This window comes from Polyodon spathula, chromosome 8, assembly GCF_017654505.1.
Source record: "Polyodon spathula isolate WHYD16114869_AA chromosome 8, ASM1765450v1, whole genome shotgun sequence".
Classification (NCBI taxonomy): Eukaryota; Metazoa; Chordata; class Actinopteri; order Acipenseriformes; family Polyodontidae; genus Polyodon; species Polyodon spathula.
Genome location: NC_054541.1, coordinates 49,381,809 through 49,402,518, shown reverse-complemented (window position 1 = coordinate 49,402,518; position 20,710 = coordinate 49,381,809). Strand labels below are relative to the sequence as shown.

The following is a 20,710-nucleotide window of genomic DNA, read 5'->3' as shown; positions in this document are numbered from 1 at the left end:
GAGGATCTTCCTCTGTCTTCCAGTGCAGTGGTTTTCAAATGTTTTAGGCTCCGTACTCCCTTCCAGATAATCTAGTCTACCGCGTACCCCCATTTTATTTATTTATTTTAAAATTTGGAATCGGCAATTTATTTTTCAGATTTTTCTCCCCAATTTGAAATGCCCAATTATTTTTATTTCAACCCGGCCCACCCATAGGCCAGTCCACAGAGGTCGCTGGTGCGCGGTGCGCCTAAGCCCCACCCTCAAGCCGATTCTAATGTACAGAGCTGTTCAAAAATGGCCTGCTCATGGTAACTTTTGAACCACCCTATATTTGGTAACATGAAATTATTTTATAGAAATCAATCTAAAGATTGCAAATATCAATGACCAATAATAGTGCCTCCCATGCAAATGAATGTCTTGTGTTTACGCTGTGCTGCAGACGGTAGTATATGTGCACTTGTGATTGAGTCTCGGACGTTTTGCTTCCAAATCCTACTTTAGCTACGATCGTCACACTTTGTGCACAATATTAAGAACCAATCTGTTTTTGTTAAAAGTTTAATTTAACCCTGACCAGGCTTTTAGTATTGTCCTTTTAATACACTGTGCCCTCCTGTTACATTAACAAGACCAGGAATTGACAAGCTTATTGTTGTTCCAAGCATACCGCTTTATCAATGCTGACATTACCGCTGGATATAACTATAAGCTTTAATCCCTGTTTCTCATTTTTTATATACGGTCTCACGGTCCTGGATTGCATTAATAATCCACAGGTAAAGTCCCCTATGGATTCCAAGTCTGCCAATACAAGCGAACAAGGAGGAGGAGGAGGAGGTAAAAATAGTGCAGGAATAAAGAAGGAAGGGGGGCAGCGGAAGAGATCTCTTCCTGACGACGCTGGAAATCCAAGAAAATCAAGAAAGTGATTGATTGAGTCTTCCAGGAGAACAAGAAAAGTACAGTCGATTACATAATTTCCAATTTATAACAAACCCTTTTCCTTTCGTCACATTAAGTGAAGCATCAATATAAAAATAAATAAATAATGGAGCATGTTTCCTGTGCATGTTACAGTTCATGCTGTCATACTAACGGCGGGTAATCTGTAACATGGGTACTAACGTGTTCGCTAGAGAGTGCATTGTGGGTTACGCATGATGGTGCATGATTTTTGCTCGTTTTTTAAGTATTAATTCTGTTTCTGAATCTTCCTGCAGGATGATGTATTGCCACCGATATCTGAGGCTGAGAGCTCTCCTACATTGCCTATTGGGGACAACCCCTCTGTACAAAGAGAAAATCAACGAAGAAAACAAGAAACCTGCAGCGTGACAAGGCTGCACAGTGTAACCCAAGCCCCTTAGAAACCCAGGTTTCAGAAGAGGCACCGCAAATCAGTGATAACGAAACGGAACTCTGCGATCGACCTGTTAATGCAGCCATAGAGGTTGACGTGCAAATAGATAAAGAGAAAGAAAGCCACGCGGAAAGTCCTTCAGCATGCCCAGCTGGGGCTTCACCAGTTAGAGCGAAGCAGAAGGAAAACACACCCAAAGAGAAGAAGAGAAACAACAGGCAGGACCCCGCTCAAGCTCCTGCAGAGGAACACAAGTGCCAACACAAAGCAAATCTGGTGAGTGCTCCGTCTGAAATATTAATTATTTCTGCAGCTGCGGTTGAAGAACTGAGTCACCTGCACAGTTATTACTCCAAACAGCTGCAAAGAATCAATTATATTTCCAAGGAAAACCTGCAAGACTCTGATTACAAGGATAAAGGCCCCCTCAGAAATATGAGACTCAATCGTGGGCCTTCGTTAATCAGGACTGTTAGGAGTCTTTGGAGACGGGCCAGTATGCAACAAAAATACTTCATTAGGAAGTGACAGAAAGGTTACCAAATAGTTTAGTCAACATTTTCAGGCCTTGATCTCTGTGTGTGTTTGCTCTTTAGGGTTTCATTTTAGCAATTCAAAAAACAATTGTAATTATTATTAAGATCTACAAAAGCATTCCTCAGCCGTCTTGCTCAACTGCTAAGCACTTCTTTCTGTGGCTTTGGAATATAATAGGTTAATACTGCCGGTATTCCAAGATGGGTATTCCGCACAATACCTGAAATACAAAGCTGTACAAATCGACTGGTAAGCAGAATTTGGGATTTTCACAATTATAAATAAAAATTATAAATCTTAGTGTATCTGTTACAGTATACACGGTTAATTGACACTTACTGTAGTCTGCAAAGTATACTTGTATTTGAGTACCCTGTTGATTGGCACTTAGCACAGACTAATTTAAGACTCCCATTGCAAAGCAGTTTGTGTCATTCTTGTTGTCCCGTGAGCCTTAATTATAAAGGACCTGTACAGGAGGTGCAGTATGTGGTGTTTCCTAATTAGGCCAATGTTAAAAACTTAGTCCAGAGTCTGCCTCCCTGCTTTAAAACAAAACTGTACACTTATTTGATAAAAAAAAATACTGACTTTGTGTTTAATTAGCCTCCAGAGATGAATGTGTACTGTAATTAGAAATGCATTCAGTGTTTTCTGCCTCAGGTATCCAATTGTAATATTTTCACTTTCTGATTTCTACTAACAAGGTTTTGATTTACCTTGGCTTTTGTTAAAATGTGTAATCAACTGCTCTAGCCACACCATAATGAGCGTTTGGTAATGTTAAGACAGTAAAGCATGTTTTAGTATGATGATACTAAGTGTGTCCATTGCTTTTAGCCAATGTATTTTGTAAGCATAACAGCTCATTTATGCAGAAGGTGCTGTAAGCACTTTTTATTTTATATAATTCACATGCTTTTGAAAAGATTTTTTTAATTAGCTCTGCAATCACTATTGAACCTGCAAAGATGTGTAGGCTTTTATTAAACAACTTGTACACTGCCATACATTTTGAAATAAAAAAAAAAAAAAAAATTATAGTAACCGTGTTGTCCTTGGCTTTTTTTATGCTTTGCATTCCCCTTGCTTACACTTCAGTCATCACACATTATCATGGTGTCAGCTGCGTGAATGGAGATGGCTCTGACTTACACAACGCTCCTTATACAGTGCATTGAGACTAGTGTGGGAATTCTGGAGGTCACCACCAGGGGTGTAATGGTACACTAATGTCACAGTATGAAATGCATCACGGTACTGTACCTGTCACGGCTCTGACTGGCTGCTTGTATGATGCATAATAAAATCAAATGGTCATTTAATGATGGACTCTCTTGTTAAGAAACAAAAATGACCCGAGATGGGGAGGGTATGTGTTCAAACCAACTCTAAAACACACTTTTGGACACAAGACTGGGTTATCACAATAAAACGAGTCATCTGTGACACACACAGGGCAGTGCCAACTGGGAAACGGTGCTTATAGTGCGGGGGACCGGTGTAGGAATTTTACATGACGTACCACCCTCGTACAGAAAGCAACAGCTCTGTTATTTTGATAGACGTGTCCCTTAGCTGCTTATCTAGGGTGGATGTGGTGTTGTAAAGTGGTAGCAAAGTATGCCATTGCAAGGTTTTTGTACTCATGTCAAAACAACATTTTGCGCAAGTGAAAAGGCCACCAAAATATACTGAAGTTGTCAAGACAAGTTTGAAAGGAGAAATGACCAATAAAATGGGATTTGAACCATTTTATTTCAAAAACTAAAAACATATTTGAGTCATGCAAAGGTTTCTTTGGCACAAAGTACACCATGTAACAATTTTTTTTTTTTTTGTTCCCGGGTAGTAAGTGTTATTTCCTAATTGCTTATGCCTCAAAAGTATAGAAAATGGCTATTATTCCCCACAAACTTTGCTTTTGTGACCAGGACAGTGATATTTTGAAATTTACCTATTTTCCAGAACATTCCAGATAGATTCAGTGCTGAGTAAACTTGGAGTAACTTCTAGAACTTTCCAGTAATATAAATAGTAGTATAAATACAGGGGCCTTAAGCCCACCAGTTCAGTTTAGTTCCAGCTGCCTAAGTGGATACATATCTGCATTTTTCTGAGATGGCATCAAGAGGCTGCAAGCATCCGGCAGACGCATTTTGCTATGTCTGCGGCCAATTTATCAAGACAAGAGCGAGAAAGTACTCCGTGGAAGCATCTGCTAAGATGTGTGAGGCCTACCAGACATATTTCGGCATGCCTGTCGGGGATCAAGACAAACCCTGGGCACCTCATTTCACCTGCAAGCACTGCAAAAAATACTCTGGAAGGTAAGATGGACAATTGTTCTCGGAATTTTATGTTATAAAATTTGTTAAAATTTTTAATTTTAAAATGTTTTACAATTTTCAATGTTATTGAAAAAATATATCATATATGAAAAATGTTGCGAGAATCTCTTACACATTAGTCATGGGTGAAATAAATGTATTTTTGTAGGATGGTACAGAGGGGAAAAGAGAGCCATGAAGTTCGCTATCCCAAGAATTTTGGGGGAACCCACTGACCACTCAAGCAACTGCTACTTCTGCATGGTGGACCCTTCCAAACGTCGGACTGGCAAGAATGCACCTGCTATCACGTATCCGGACCTTCCTTCATCCATCGCCCCGGTGCCACACTGCCATGAGCTCCCCGTACCCACTCCTCCGGAGAGAGAGCAGCCGTCTTTAGAAGAGAGCAGCAAGTCAGAGAGCGAGGAAGATGTTGTAGATCCAGATGACAATTTCAGAGGTGGAGCTGAGGAGAGAAACCCATACTACCCCAACCAAAAAGACCTCAACGACTTGATTAGAGATCTTGGTCTCACCAAGTCCAATGCTGAGCTTTTGACGTCTAGGCTCAAGCAATGGAACTTGTTAGATGAAAGTGTGCAAGTCGCAGATCAGAGAAAGCGTCACCAACCTTTTTCCTGCTTCTTCACCTGTCAAGATGGGCTCTGCTTCTGCCACAATGTGACCAGTCTGTTCGAGGCAATCGGAATCGCCTGTAACCAGAATGAGTGGCGCCTCTTCATTGACAGCTCATCCAGGAGCCTCAAAGCCGTGCTGCTCCATAATGGTAACAAGTACCCGTCTCTTCCCCTGGCTCACTCAGTGCACCTCAAAGAGGATTACAACAGCATCAAGACCTTGCTGGACACCTTGAAGTATGATGAGTACGGCTGGGAGGTCATAGGAGACTTCAAAATGGTGGCATTCCTGATGGGTCTCCAAGGCGGTTTTACCAAGTTTCCCTGCTATCTTTGCCTTTGGGACAGCAGGGACACCAAGGCGCACTACCACAGGCGGGACTGGCCACAGCGGACCGAGTTCTCTGTGGGGAGGAACAAAGTCAAGTGGGAGCCACTGGTGGACCCCCGGAAGGTGCTGATGCCTCCACTGCACATCAAATTGGGCCTTATGAAACAATTTGCCAGAGCTCTAGATAAGGAGTCGGCAGCCTTCAAGTACCTTCCTGACTTCTTCCCTAAGCTGTCTGAGGCAAAGGTCAAAGCCGGTGTCTTCGTCAGACCACAGATAAAGAAGATCCTGGAGTGCAATGAATTCCCTAAGAAACTCACTAGTAAGGAGAAAGCGGCTTGGAACAGCTTTGTCGCAGTGGTTCGGGGCTTCCTGTGGCAATCACAAGGCCGAAAACTATGTGGAGCTGGTTGAGACTCTAGTGAAGAACTACGGCACAATGGGCTGTAGGATGTCCCTCAAAGTCCATATCCTTGATGCTCATCTTGATAAATTCAAGGAGAACATGGGATCGTACTCGGAGGAGCAAGGCGAGCGCTTCCACTAGGATATACTGGACTTTGAACGCCGCTACCAAGGACAGTATAACGAGAACATGATGGGAGACTACATTTGGGGGCTGATTCGTGAAAGTGATTTACAGTATAATCGTAAATCTCGAAAAACTACTCACTTCTAAATCTTTTGTAGTCATTTTTGTATTACTTTAGTATAAGTACATGTTAATTTGGATTCATATGTTGTTTTTTTCTGACTTTACGTGAACGAAAAGACACAAATTCGCCTGTTTTCTCATTGGGAATAGGTAAATTTCAAAATATTACTGTCCTGGTCACAAAAGCAAAGTTTGTGGGTTATAATAGCCATTTTCTATACTTTTGAGGCATAAGCAATTAGGAAATAACACTTACTACCCAGGAACAAAAATTGTGTTACATAGTGTTATTCATTTACAAAGTTTTGAAATACTGTATTCATTATAACAGAAGCCAGGTATACTATTGCCCATCAGGGTGCTAACAAAGCACTAATAGCCACTGGATTCCCTCTCAACAATGGGCAACATGACAGTATATATGTGTGTCCAGCCTTTTTCAATATATTAGCCATACCCTACATGAGACACCACGTGGTACCCCGGTCTCTCTCGTTCATATTACATCATAAGAATATTCCTGGTGGAGGTGGACACTCACAATTAAAACATATATGAAATACTACTCGTCGAACACATCAACAGAAAGTAGAAAAAACACAGTAGAGACTCATCAGCTCAGCGTCTTCTCACAGAAAACAGGGTGTACAGAGACCTGCTGGACGACCTGAACGCAAACCACTGCAAGTTCAAGTGAGCCCAAAGAAGCCAGCGTCCTGTAGTTGATCCTTGAAAAAGCAAAACCACACAATACTGAGGTACTGTAGTTTGGAACTAGTTTCCAGTGAGTAAAAGGCTACAATCCAGAGAGTTGCATTTATTTTTTTGTCTAGTTAGGCTTGCCTGCTTTGTCTCTTGAGTTTGTTTCAACATGTTATTTACATTTTCAAAACGTTTACGTGAACACATCTATTTCTGTATAACTATAACTGTGTACTAATTATTTACTCACACCACACAACATTGCAAACAATGTGACAATGAAAAAACATACATCATAGTGTTAATACATTATTTTAAATGGTTTGGCTTTACGGATTTGGGCATGTTAGACGTAGGTAGTTGACACATTGACTTTGTTTCTTTTGTAATTCAGGCAATAGCTTACTCTTTGCAGTTTTGTTCAGAGTTCCATCTGAGTGTGCTTGTGTGAAAACTTCCTTCAGATCAAGCGCTCTTGTTTGTGCAGCTACTACAAGACAGCTAAACAACTCCCTGTCTGCATTGCTAGCCAGTGTCTTATCACTACTAGCTTTTGATTTGATCTTCTTGGTTAGAGATGGAAATGTCTTGATGTTGAGCTTGTGCAATGGTTCAATAATCCAGTGGTATTTGAGTTTCGTCTAACTTCCACAGACTGTGTCATTGCTTTGACTCCTGTATCATTCGCAGTAGCAAGCTTGGTGGAACAATGCCAGCTGCAATGTTGCTCAGTTATATCAAGTCAGCATTCAAATGAAATGCGTTTGTCATGGATTTAGTGCTGGCGCTAACCCTCTTCTTTACATCTCCTTCACCTCATTGCATGCGACGTGGCGCAATCTCCTTGTGTTCTCCTTATGAAACATCTGAGTCTACCAGATCACACACATTACTTCATGGAGGCTGTGATGGCTGAGCGCTCATGAGCAGTGATGAACCATCTGGCCAAAGCTCCTGGATTTAAAGTTAAACCCACTATACCCCTTTTTATTTTACTATCACACTGTTTTAGACCATATGCTGAATGGAAATATGTGCCTAGAAAATGAGTTTCGTTCTGGCAACAGGTGCACTACCTAGTCTATGCAGATGTATGTAGCCAATAACCTACCAGAGCTTGTGTTAAAACCCTGTAGTTTTCTGTCTTAGCACATCCAAAGTTATCTGCAAGTCGTCAACCAATTCTTACATCATACTGGTGAAGGGTTCTTCCATAACTCCATTCACATCTTCCCAGTGTAGTCCCAAAGTGGCTACAATGATTTAAATGTATACAGAAATAGATTAAAATCAAGACTGAATGGATTGGGAAATTTAGAAGTCACACACATGAAAAACATTGCAAATGTCAATAGAACGTGCTAGAGCCAGAAATCCTGGCCCTACTAGGGTGTTTATGGATCAACATTTTCTACAGTCATCAGCCTAACAGATAATGTGAAATATATTACCATATCTATCTCTATTATAAAAGAAAATAAATAATACAGTGTCACCATAACAATCTAACTTATTAGATTCTGAGGTAGAAATGAACTGCATTTATTTGTGAAAATGAACTGTATTTATATATTGTAAAAATGAACTGTATTTATATATTGCAAAAATGAACTGTATTTATATATTGTTAAAATGAACTGTATTTATATATTGTGAAAATGAATGGATTTATGTATTATTAAAATGAACTGTATTTATATATTGTTAAAATGAGCTGTATTTATATATTGTTAAAATGAACTGTATTTACATTTTGTCCCTGTCTTGTTAATGCTCAGTCACTCTGCTCTCTGGCCTTCTCTCCCTCCCTGCTTCAGAACTCCGCGCCCAATCACAGCAGCCGTAGCTTCTCAGCTTGTATCCAATCACAGCAGTCTCTCAGTTGAAACCACAGCGTCGTCACTCCCCAGCTTCATTGGGGCGTGTCTCTCCAGGGGTACAATGACGTAGGAGGGAAGGGTTTTTGGCGAGGTGGAAATTGAAACAGCGACCCAGAGAAAGAAGGGAAGGCGGGTGAGGAGTTTTAGGTATATTAGCTGTGGCGGATTTTCTTCGCTGCCCAGATAGATGTTTCGAATAAGGAGCATCACGGCAGTCTTTTACGTTTCAAACTGTGCTGCCGAGAGGGCACGCTTTGTCACCAGTCATGTGTGCTTTGCTTGTGTTGTTATTATTGTAGTAGTTGGATAAGGCGGGAGCGGTCGGATTTTTTGAGTTTAGGAAATATCGCTCAACTTAATAATAATAATAGTAATAACAATAATAGTCACCATCATCATCAGAAGAAGAATAGAGTGGAATTAATACAATAGGTTTTTGTGAGTGTTACAATTATAATCTGATTGAATGGGTTTAATGTAGCTTGTTTACAAGCAAGGAGTGCTGATTCCAGTCAAACAGCACTGGAACAGCGCCTGATGCAGTCTCCTGGTGGCTCAATTAGGTATTTCTTAACAAAATGACGACTGCAACTTCGGTGTGTTTAGTGACTGTGAATTTCTCTCTCGAATATTTGTAAGCTATATTATTTCTCGTCTCCATGCGCCGGAAATGCATGGAAATATGCTGATCCGTTGTACCGTGCTGAAGCGGAGAATAGTGATCGCCACCATTTCCTTCTCATCGCTGGTAATTAAAGGTTTTCACAGTTGTGCCTTACGTACAACTCATTGTCTTTCTCTCATCGAGTAAAAAAGTAAGCAAGTGATGCATCTTTTCTAAATCGCTCAACACAACAACAGACAAAATGTAATCAGGCTTTCGAAAACGCCGCTCAGTCGCCGCAAGCTGAGATACCGGTATAGCAGAAGCGTGACGTCATTAGCTGCAAGTAGCCTATAGCTGAAGCGCTGCGTGGTTTGCAGGCTGACGATTCCATCCGATTGCACACACGGTTAGTAATGCATTAATGAAAGCACTTCATTCAGGGTTTATACAGTGCAGTGCACGGTCTTCATCTGATATGTTTATATGAACACGTGTGTACCGGGCGTTAGCTATTTAAATTCGTAGCATGCAAATATTTACAAATGCTCACAGTGGATGTTTTTTAATAGTAATGTCGTGAAACTGTACAATTTTGTGTTCATTGTTATTTTTATATACAAAACAGATTTGCAAGCTACTAGAACTCTGAACATTAGACCCTACTCTGTTAATGGCTTCCCATTCAAGGATTTAAAACAGTGAGCCCTTATCCTGATTTCTACTGCCACTTTGTCTTTGTTTGGCACTAACAGAAAAAGGAATTCTAGGAGTTTGGAGACTACTTTTATAATAATAATAATAATAATAATAATAATAATAAAATAATCATTTATTTTATATATCGCAATTTATGTAGCACATCTCAAAGAGCTTTACAATATAAAACACAACACACTCATATAATTACAGCAGACTTTGCATATTAAAAACGCAGCACACCTACAAGTTAAACAAATGCATAATTAAGTAGGCTGGAATGCCAATTAAACAAAGTTGAAACGTTTTTTTTTTCTTTTTTTTAAATGTCAGCATTTTCAGAGTCTGATTGTCTGTGGGAGAGTGTTCAATGACCTTTAAATTGTCAGTTATAAACACATTATGCACCACATAAAAATAACGACAGACAAGAAGTAACACATGCTAGCTGAAACAGCTTAAAATTCCGTCGTGCAACGTTGAATTGAAAATAAATTAAAAAGAAAAAAATAATTAAAAAAATACATCCACGAAAAAATGTAATAACCCCTCTTCATAGTCCCAGAAGTAGCTGGAGATACAGCTTGAACCCCTTTTCTAACTTGCTTGATGGAGCTTTGCATGAGGCGCTTGCAATGCTGTGCACGTCGTTTATTGTTAACGTCGGAAGGTCTTGAAGAAATCTGTATAAAAGATGTCCATTGTAATATCTGATGATAAATTTGAACTTGTGAAAATAAGATTAAAAAATTGAGCAGCAGCAAACAACATGGAATTTGCAGTGACCGGAAGCTGCTTTACCGGTCTAGCTAAATGCGGAAGTGTGACGTGTAAGTAGCCTATTCAATATTTACCTGGCCTATGCAGTCAAGACCCAGTCGCACCCGCTATGACGCCAGTTCTGCATCCCGCCTCCCAGGATGTAGCACAAAGGAATATCCACTAGAAAGTGTCTTCAGGGCATCAGATGATTCTTAATGGGTAGGTATTGGGTGAAGGTTGTTTTAGTTCTGGGGTTGGGTTAGGGTCAGGGTCAGGGTGGGTTGTTGTCGGAGAGGTGCTGATCTCTGGAAATGAAAGCTGGAAGTGCTTGGCAAATGTCCTAGAATGATCTGATGCCTTGAGGACAGTTTCTAGTAGATTTCCCTTTCTGCTGCTCCCAGGACCTTCCTGCTGTAAAGCTTCTAATGCTCCCCGCCACCGTGGGCGCGGACATTTTTGGAAACGTAACCCTCTGCTCAAACTCCCGCTGTCTCCACTTCAAAAAATAAAGACGCATTTCAGCAGCCCCGCATCAGCTCAACTACCTGCTTTAGCCACAGGCATCCAACAGGCCCCTGTAGTTGTATCGGCTCCTGTGAATCCCCGTAGGCCCCTGTTCAACCAGGTGTCCTACCCTCGCTATCGGGTTTATCAGGCGTTTAAAATGTTCAGTTTGTCGGCCCTCACCACACTCTCTCCCTCTCATCTGTCCTCTGGACATCCAACAGGCCCTCACCACACTCCCTCCCTCTCATCTGTCCTCTGTGGGCATCCAACAGGCCCTCACCACGCTCCTTCCCTCTCATCTGTCCTCTGTGGACATCCAACAGGCCCTCACCACGCTCCTTCCTTCTCATCTGTCCTCTGTGGGCATCCAGCAGGGACCCACTTCGTTCCATCCTTTTCTGTCCACTGCCGTTGTCCAACAGTCCCCTGTAGCACCACCACCGGCTTTTCCGTCCTCTGTTCAATAGCCGTACTCGGTCCTTCAATCTTTCTCCTCTCACGCTCCCTCCCGTGGATTCCCAGATTGTCTGCATGTAGGAAAGGCAATTCACTTCGCCATTGATTCCCAGAGGTTTATTTCCCTGGAATAATTTCCCCTCCTGCATGCTAAATGTTTCATTGACAATCAAAGTGTGCACTTTAAATTCACCTTTCACGGCACTGAGCCCGCTCGCTTTTCTTTTTTGGGGGGGGTCCCAATCTGAGCTGGACTCAGTCATAATTCTCACTATGTTATTCCTGCAGGCACCTTCTCCATTTGTACTCGCAGCATTGAGATCTGCTTAGATCATTTTTGGGGGTCTCCTGCATCGTCCTACAGTCTGGTAGGGGATCTTCAATCCAAGTAGTTGTTTTGCCAAATTATCTGTTCATGTTCATTGCTGGGCATACCTCATCAATAAAGTAATGGCTTTGCATACCTCATCATTAAAGTAATGGCTTCGCATACCTCATCAGTAAGGTTTGTTTATGTAAATAATTTTTTCTACATTCATCTGAAGAGGAGACCTTTCAGGTCTTGAAAGCTTGTTATGAATTATTGTTTAGTCCAATAAAAGATATCACATCTTCTTTTTGTCAACTTGAAAGTGAAAGTTCGCCTCTCCAACTCTTAATTCATTAGGTGCTTTCCCGCAGTACTTGCCGTGGTGCTATTCTGAATGTGCAAAATACAACAAGCAGGCCAGGCTGCTGCTGTGGAAACCCCCCGAACTGTCAAGTGTGATCGGCTTCGTTGTAGCCAATGAACTTCAAAAGTGTAACATGCTTCTGTATTTAAACTTTTTTGTTTAGTTATGTTGAAACCTGCAAGGAGACAAGCACACAATGTCATTGCAGTGAATGGAGTAAAGTCATAGTGGACAGGGGCGCATGGATCACATTTGATGGGTGTAGTGAAGATGTGATTTTGAATGTCTCTGCTTTGTAGTGGTGTGTTTGATTGAGCAGTCAGTTTATAAGAGTGTGTTTGGAACGGAGGTTATACTGAACATTGATAGGATACTCTGTTCAGTTCTTCAGTTGGATGGGTCTTCTTCCAAGCTGTCATCTGGGGTTTCACTGCTCCAGCAATCCTGTAGACCAGTAGCTCTCCTTTATAGTGACAGTCTTAGAGAATGTAAGCAGCTGCAGTACAGTATATCAGGACTGCACTTAACAGCCTCCTTCTCTGCACTGGACTGGAGCACGAGGGGAGAGGGCACATTACCTTAAAAGGTCATTTGCTTGTCACTGTATTAAATGTTCTGTATATGCAGTTGATAAATGAACGAAGACCTAAGTGCTTTTTAAAATATTGTTTCCAGGTGTTTTTTCCATAGTGTATTTGAGGACCTGAATGTTCATAGTTCAGATTGGTGTTTGAAATGGCCGATACTGCTGGTAGGTAACTTTCTTAATATTCTTTTTAGAGCTGAAAAAGAAACAATGCCTGAACAGAATGTGTAGACTTTGTTTAGATGTGCAGGATTTATTTGTGAAAATGTTCTGTTTCTTGCAGAGATATTGCAGGAGTTGGACTCCATTGAGAATGAACTGAAGGCAGTGGAGCTACAGATTAGTGATCTTCAAGAACGTCAGAGGGAACTGAATGCCAGCAAGAACTGGCTGCAGAAGAAGCTGAAACAGTGCACTAGGGATGCAGGGCCAAGCAAAAAGGAAGAGGTGGACTTGCAAAGCTTCACTAAGCAAGGTTTTTATTATGTTGCTTGTTGTTAAACCTAGCTCATTTATATGCAGCGTATATATATATATATATAGTTTGCATGCGTAAACGTTTGTTGCTGTAAATATGTATGTAGTGAGACAATCGCAAAATGAAGGTGCCGCAGTTATGTCATGTTTTACAGTATTTGCTTGACTGCTTATTTTCCCAGATTTCCCATGGTCCAAGAAGGTTGAGAAAGCTCTCGGAATGTTCAAACTGTCCGCATTCCGGCCCCTGCAGCTCGAGACCATCAACATCACCATGTCTGGGAGGGACGTGTTCCTGATCATGCCCACCGGAGGAGGGAAGAGTCTGTGCTACCAGCTGCCAGCGAGCTGCTCCGAGGGTACTGTCTGTGCACGCCATTCCTCGCAATGTCCACTGCAGCGTCTGTTTAATATTCACTCTTGTCGTTCTGCTTAGTTTTCATTCTGACTGAGACAAAGCTGGTTTATCCTGATGCCACACTGTAAATGAACTTCCTGTCCAGCATGTGTTAAGACCCCACCTGCCGCACACAGAGCCCTAGTGTGTGAAGCCCAGGTTGGCTGTGCAGGTAGTAAACTGTGATGTGGTGCCAGGATGAATCGGTTCACAGTGGATTAGAAGGGACTTGTATGATTGTATAAAGTAGACAGTATTGGAGAGGTTGCCAAGGTAGATTTGTATTCTCAGTTTCCAAATACAGTTTCCACATTTTAGATAATCACTGTAAATGGGGATGTAATGATAGTGCCACTGATAATTTAGCAGGTACATATGTTTATTTTAAACACATGCTATTGGTGGAACTGTGTAAAATAACGAAGCATGCTTTTTCTGCAGGGTTTACCTTGGTAATTGCTCCACTGGTTTCTTTGATGGAGGACCAGCTTATGAGTTTGGAGAAGTTAGGGATTTCAGCAGCCACAATTAATGCATCTAGCTCAAAGGTAATCTTGTATCCATTTATATTTCTGTGAAGATTGGGACTGAGGCTGGAGCAAAGCAGAAATGTTTTTTTTTTCCCCCAGGAACATGTTAAATCGGTTCAGAATGCGATGCTTGACAAGACGTCCGATATGAAACTGCTGTACGTCACCCCTGAGAAAATTGCGAAAAGCAAAATGTTCATGTCCAAGCTGGAAAAAGCTTACCATGCAGGCCGGCTGACACACATTGCAGTGGATGAGGTGCACTGCTGCAGCCAGTGGGGACATGACTTCAGACCAGGTACCCATGATGGTTGGGGTTAGGGTGCTCCATGATGATGAGGATTAAGAGGCTGGCATTCCTTAAAGGAACCATGTTAGTCTAGTAAATGCTTTTCTCTCCCATAGCCATCAATAACAAAGCAGTGGGGTCTCAGGTCATTGTTCTAGCGCGTGTGTTGATGCGTTTGCACAAGATGTTGTTGTCGAAACGACTCGGGATATTTATTGTGACCTCTCAATACAGATATTCTTCAGCTGGAAGTATTGAGTGTGCGATTATTTTATTCTGATGTGTTTGCTCTTTCCATGTGGTTTGTAAACCACCTTCTGTTTGAATATCCAGACTACAAGGTCCTTGGTATCCTGAAACGGCAGTTCCCAAGCGTTCCTTTGATCGGACTGACTGCGACTGCCACCAAGAGCGTGCTCAAGGACTGCGAGGAAATCCTGTGCCTCAAAGATACTATTACGCTGTCTGCCTCATTCAATAGACCCAACCTTTATTATGAGGTGTGTTAAAATTAATACATAAATACTGTGAATAAATCATCTTCAGATCCAGCTCCACAAGTTGGGTGCTTTTTTCTTTAATGTGTCAAAGATCAATGAACATGAAGCACTATTTCAGCAATCGGCACTGATGGGGAGCTTTTCATTTAGAAATTATACATGGTAGGTTTTTGATGCTGCAACCTAGCTGCCTCCACTTGCATTCGTTCTTGGTAATAATAACCTACTGTGTATTATTTCCAATGAAAACACCAATGTCCATATGCTGTGTATATTAGGACTTATACTTAAGTTTGGGAGACTGTTTACACACCTGGATTGAGATCAGGGGATTGTGGTGGCAGTGGAAGATGATTTAAAGTCTGTGTCATGCTTCTCAAACCATTGGCTCATGATTCTGGCATGGTAGTAGAGTAGCCATCACCATCTGGGTACAACATTGTTGGGTGGACTTGATCTGAACAGCGCCAAAGTGAAACGAGTCATTGGAGGAGTATCCCAGGAAAACCTTCCCCACACCAGGGCAATGCCAAATCCAATCAGGTGGACGAGTCCTAATAAAGTGTCCAGGCCAGGTGTGTGTTCTGGCTTTTTGGTCTGCTTTTTCTTATTGCTGAACATTGCCTTTGCTAATTTATAGGTACGTCTGAAACCGTCAAGCACTGAAGATTTCACTGAAGACATTGTGAAACTAATCAATAAGAGATACAAAGATCAGTCAGGTACAGTACATATCCACAATAATAAAAACAATCAATGTTGTGGATTTATTGTATTTTAATAAAGGTACTGTTTATTAGTGGAAGTCAACTGGAGTGCATGTTCTATCCTCAGTTATTTTTACATGGTGTCTGTATTGTATACATAATATCCAGCAGCCTCTGTCTTGGAATTTTAAAGAAATTGAATTTTCCACAGGTATCATTTACTGCTTTTCCCAGAAGGACTCTGAGTACGTCTCTGTAAATCTGCAGAAAATGGGAATAAAGGCCAGGCCTTACCATGCCAACATGGAAGCTACTGAGAAGTCCAGTGTGCATAAAGAGTGGACTGAGAACAAAATCCAGGTACTGTGGCTCGCATGTGTGGAAGTGTCTAATAGCCGTGCCGCTGATTGCAGCTGCTGGTAGCAAGCTGTTCATTTAAGAGTCCTTTTAATGTGAATCAAAGCAGTTATTAATCAGACTGGAAAAGCCCTCGCTCACTCACTTGGAGATCGTGCTGACTGATATCCATAAGAAAATGTACTTGAAAAACTGAGCCAAAAAGTTACACCGCAAATAACTTTTTACTGCTTTGACATGTGTAGACTGAACACAGAAATTACAAACATTGTAACTTGAGGCAATAAGTAATTAATACACATACACTTAATTTTTTTTCTACTGATTTATTTTGCTGCCTTTTGTTGCTTTCTCTCGTTTTGCAAAGCAAATAAAACAGTCTTTAAGTCAACACAATGAGTTCCAAACTATGCAGCATCCAATGCAGCACCAAATTAACTGCATCAAAAACAACAGCACTCAGAACTGCAGCGAATGCTGAGTCGAGAGATTGGTTTTTATCTGTTCAAGTTGTAGCATATTACTGTCAAAACAATTGAGTGAGGTTAACTACATGTGATATGTTTCCTTGTAGGTTGTGGTGGCAACAGTAGCCTTTGGAATGGGGATTGATAAGCCTAACGTGAGGTTTGTTATTCATCATACAATGAGCAAATCTATGGAGAATTACTACCAGGAGAGCGGCCGTGCAGGTACTAAAATCTCGCTTGCTGAAAATCAAATCTCTGAAAGGGCTATTGTGATAGATCTCTGGACTGGTTTAAATGTGTCAGTTCACACTCAGTTCAGCCAGGAAGATGCACATTGCGATCGCGCCTACCTGCAGGTTCTTTAGGTGCAAAGGGGCGATTGCTTGGCCGGAGGAACTGAGGTGGCCCATTGGTCTTCAGTCCTCCTGGGTCGGTACATGGGTGACAGAGATGGGGGTGACATTAAAAACTGCAGAAGATAATAAAGCCTGGCACTAACAAGCCACAGCTGAACATAGGCACATGTTTTCAAATGGATCTTCTACACTGTGCCTTGGTTTTTGTATTCGGCTTCCTTCCTGGTCAATCACTTTGTGTTTTCAGCCTTGCACAAAGCAGCTAAGTGTTTGTTTGACGGCGCTCCACCGCCCTCTTGCACAAGTTAGAAATACATGACACTTCTTAATAAGCCTCAAAATACGTTATGTTTAGAACGGAATTCCTGCTCTGACACATGATTGACATGCCTCTGCAACACTGAGGAAGGTTCTGACTATGAGCATCCCTGGTTAACATCTTTAGTAACAGTGTCAGAGTCCTGAAAGGTGCTCTGCTGAATCCAGGGGACTGGATATGATGCTGTGCATGTAAACTAGTGCAAGATGAGTTCATTTTTCTTAAATTTTATTTTATTGTTTTGTATTTGCAGGTCGAGATGACAGGAATGCAGATTGCATTTTGTACTATGGTTTTGTAGACATCTTTAAAGTAAGTTCCATGGTTGTAATGGAAAATGTTGGGCAACAGAAGCTCAACCAAATGGTGTCCTACTGCCAGGATGCAACCAGGTACCATAGTAATATTATTAATAATATATTTCCTGATTCAAAATAGCCTTTTGCCTCATGCTTTGTAAGTTAAGGAAAGTATATATTTATGTTAGAATAAATTAACCAAATGAGAACCTGCACTTTTATTAGTTTATAATAAATATGTTTGTTTAACAAGCATTAAATGTGTGGTTATTAATTAGTTATTTAGGAAATGCTTTTATCCAAGCGACTTACAGAGACTAGGGGGTGAATTGTGCATCAATAACTGTTGCTGCAGAGTCACTTGCACTAGGACCTTGGTTTTACGTCTCATCTGAAGGACAGAACACCAGGAGGTTACTTGCTCAGGGTCATACACAGTGAGTCAGTGGCTGAGCCAGGATTTGAACCGGGAACCTTGTGGTAGCAAGCCCTTATCTTTAGCCACTGCACCACCAAGCCTATGGTTCACACGTCTAAAGAATGAGATTATTATTCTTTGTAATGTTTGCATAGTCCTGCATTGTACTTCATCAAATTAGGAAATAAGCGAAACACGCCACTGTAATTTGAGATGTCATTTCTGATTTATGTCCCTTGTGTGATTCAGTATCTTTTTGATGGAGTCATTTTCCAGTTCTGTTATATGAAGGAGTCGGGGTTGGTATCGGCTCCTTCTTTTCAATTTCCATTCCCTTTTAATCATTTCCAGCACATCATTGATCAAAATTATAATGAGCAGCATTCTGTTACAAATGAGCTGCCCACAGTGGCAACACATCACTTAAACTGAAGTCCCTGTTAGTCAGTTAAACTGGCTTCAAATGAAAGCAGCTGAACAGTTGCAACAATTGCTTTGTCTCCTCACTATCAATTCCAGTTTCTTTGAAATTGATTTTATAAAGGAGTTGGGATGGGGTCTCCGAGTGGCTCATCCAGATAAAGTGATTCTGGCTTTAGGCTTGTGAGATCGGAGGACGCTCACACGCCCTCAGTATGTCTCTGCTGTGTGGGGACTTGCTGTGGTGAGGAGAAAAAAACAAACATAATTGGACATTTCAAATTGGGGGGGAATTGGAATTATATACAAAGATGGACATTTTTGCCACCGAATACATTTCAAGCAGTGATCGAATACATGGTCCAGCTCTAATGTATCTTTATACAGTGCATAATAAAACATTTCAACCATGCAATGAAACAATATTAATTTGGTGTCTTGCTCCCAGGTGTCGCCGTGTGCTGATAGCAAAGCATTTTGATGAAGTGTGGGATACAAAGCATTGCAACAAGATGTGTGATCAATGCCGTCATAATCCATGTGAGTTTCTGCAATGCATCACCTGCACTGTTTCTTTCAAATCATGTCCTCCGGTGTGTTCTAAGAACATCCATTCGGCCCATCAAGGCTTGTCCCATGTTAGCACACCCTTCTCCCTTACTGGGGGACCTAATTTAAAAGCACAGAATCTAGTCTTTCTATATATATTTCCCCAGTGTTTTAGATCCTACTACTTTATCTTGTAGGCTATTCCATGCATTTCTAACTGTAAAAATAAATAAATAAAGTGCTTCCTCCCTTCTGATCTAAACATGCTTTTATTCCTCTTCTATTTCTGCCCTCTCGTTCTTCTCTCTGTGCTGAACTTGAAGCAGTGTCTTGGGTTCACTTTATCTTGACCATTCACAATTTGAAATACTTTAGAAGTGTAATAATGACAGTGCATCTTCCTGAGTACTGTATATATTACTGTCACTTTGTAGGGCTCACATTTACCATTATGAAAGACACACACAATATGGTAAATATGTTTGATTTGATTCATTTTTTTCTGCATGAAGGAAGGTATTCATTGGTTTCTGGTTATTACCTCTATAAAAGTTTACCCCTCTATATTTTTTTACTGTCATTTTTCAGTTTTCCTTCCATGCTTTCCCCATGGTTACACTACACATTAACCATAGCTATGTTTATTGATATGCTTTACCAGACCTTGCTAGCCTTTACAGTGCTTACCTATACTATACCATACTTTGACTATGCGTTATTACACCTTGCTGTGCTTTCACTGTGGGGAAACTAAGGATAAGAGAGAGGACTTACATAATCTATATATATCTATAAAGAAGAACTCATTGCTCTCCTGAAGTCATTGTAATTGCTAAGAGTGAAAAAGTAGAATTAACAGATGGCACGCTTTTTATTTTTGAGTGGTCCTTGTTCCTTCCAGCCTCGGAGTCGGTGGACGTGGCAGACCACTGCAGGGACCTGCTTCAGATCCTACAGCAGGCTCAGCAGATGGATGAGAAGCTGACTCCTCTGAAGACCATCGATTCCTGGATGGGGAAGGGAGCTGCCAAGCACAGAGTCCTGGGCGTGCCTCCGTCCAGCCTCCCTAGACTGGAGATGGAGATGGTCATCGCTCACCTGCTGGTGCAGCAGTATCTCAGGTGCACACTTTGACACACGCAGCTCGTGCCTCTTTGATAGCATACAGTATATATGTCACACTGCCGTTTAACAACGCCTAGGCATTGAGCACAACGGAGCGATTTCATTTCAAAGCTTCGTTCAGGCTTCACCAACTGCCTTTAATTTAATACCGCCTGTGTTTATTTGTAGTTTTGTAACTTTTACAACAATGATTTTTCAAAGCCTTTTGCTCCAATGTTTTGTATACATTATGGATTTTACCTTTCGGTATGAAAAAAGAATGGTAAAAAAAGAATGGATATTTATATATATAATATATATATATATTATATATATAAAAAAAAAAGAAAGTTTTTTTTTCTTCAACTTTCCAAGGTCTGTTTAAATTACTCAATGAGGAATACGTGTTATTCCTACATGAAATTGGGCCCGAAGGCTGATCTCCTGAAGAACGAGAAGCACAAGATCATGATGCAAATGAAGAAGTTCACAAGCGTTGACGTAGTAAGTCTTTGTGATCCCGCTCCAGACTGAACTCTCGTCCCTCTCTGAAGCTGCTATCTGTACCTGTCCTGTTAGAACTTCAGTAGTTATTCGGTCACATCACATTGTCACCAAAAAAATAAAAGCCTAAGAGCTACCTCAATAATTCCAGTAAATCTTTCCTAGTATGTATTACCATTGCTTTGTTAAGAAAAACCAAACACATTCTGCTAAAAGTCATTTGTTGTCTTCTGTTCTGTCGCTGTAGTGAGGAAAAATTGTTCCAAGTGCTTGTGCTTATTTCAGTTCTGCCTTAAGCCTGA

General features: G+C 41.1%; 2 protein-coding genes across 7 annotated transcripts in view; both read left to right on the top strand.

Moving 5' to 3' along the window:
• LOC121320109 (ATP-dependent DNA helicase Q1-like) overlaps positions 1-20,710 on the top strand; it is a 39,628-nt gene that overhangs the window by 14,249 nt on the left and 4,669 nt on the right. The window contains exons 15-16 of one of the 2 annotated variants that reach the window (XM_041258337.1): positions 765-947; positions 1,209-1,340. The exons of the other annotated variant lie outside the window; for it this stretch is intronic. Of the exons in view, the coding sequence (XP_041114271.1) occupies positions 765-917 (153 nt within the window). The 3' untranslated portion in view covers positions 918-947; positions 1,209-1,340. Of the gene's footprint in view, positions 1-764; positions 948-1,208; positions 1,341-20,710 lie in introns of those variants that run through there. 2 annotated transcript variants of the gene reach the window in all.
• On the top strand, positions 8,478-20,072 carry LOC121320110 (ATP-dependent DNA helicase Q1-like). 5 transcript variants are annotated; one of them, XM_041258340.1, is made up of 14 exons: positions 8,538-8,571; positions 11,741-11,820; positions 12,802-12,877; positions 12,996-13,187; positions 13,372-13,548; positions 14,028-14,134; positions 14,216-14,414; positions 14,739-14,905; positions 15,546-15,627; positions 15,824-15,972; positions 16,544-16,661; positions 17,368-17,506; positions 18,700-18,791; positions 19,702-20,072. In XM_041258340.1, the coding sequence occupies exons 3-14, from the start codon at positions 12,862-12,864 to the stop codon at positions 19,932-19,934; spliced, it is 1,671 nt and encodes a 556-aa protein (XP_041114274.1). In that variant the 5' UTR covers positions 8,538-8,571; positions 11,741-11,820; positions 12,802-12,861; the 3' UTR covers positions 19,935-20,072. The 5 variants fall into 5 exon arrangements, with proteins under 5 accessions (XP_041114276.1, XP_041114277.1, XP_041114274.1 ...); XM_041258342.1 differs by lacking the exon at positions 11,741-11,820 and having other exon boundaries at positions 8,478-8,557; XM_041258343.1 differs by lacking the exon at positions 11,741-11,820 and having other exon boundaries at positions 8,529-8,571.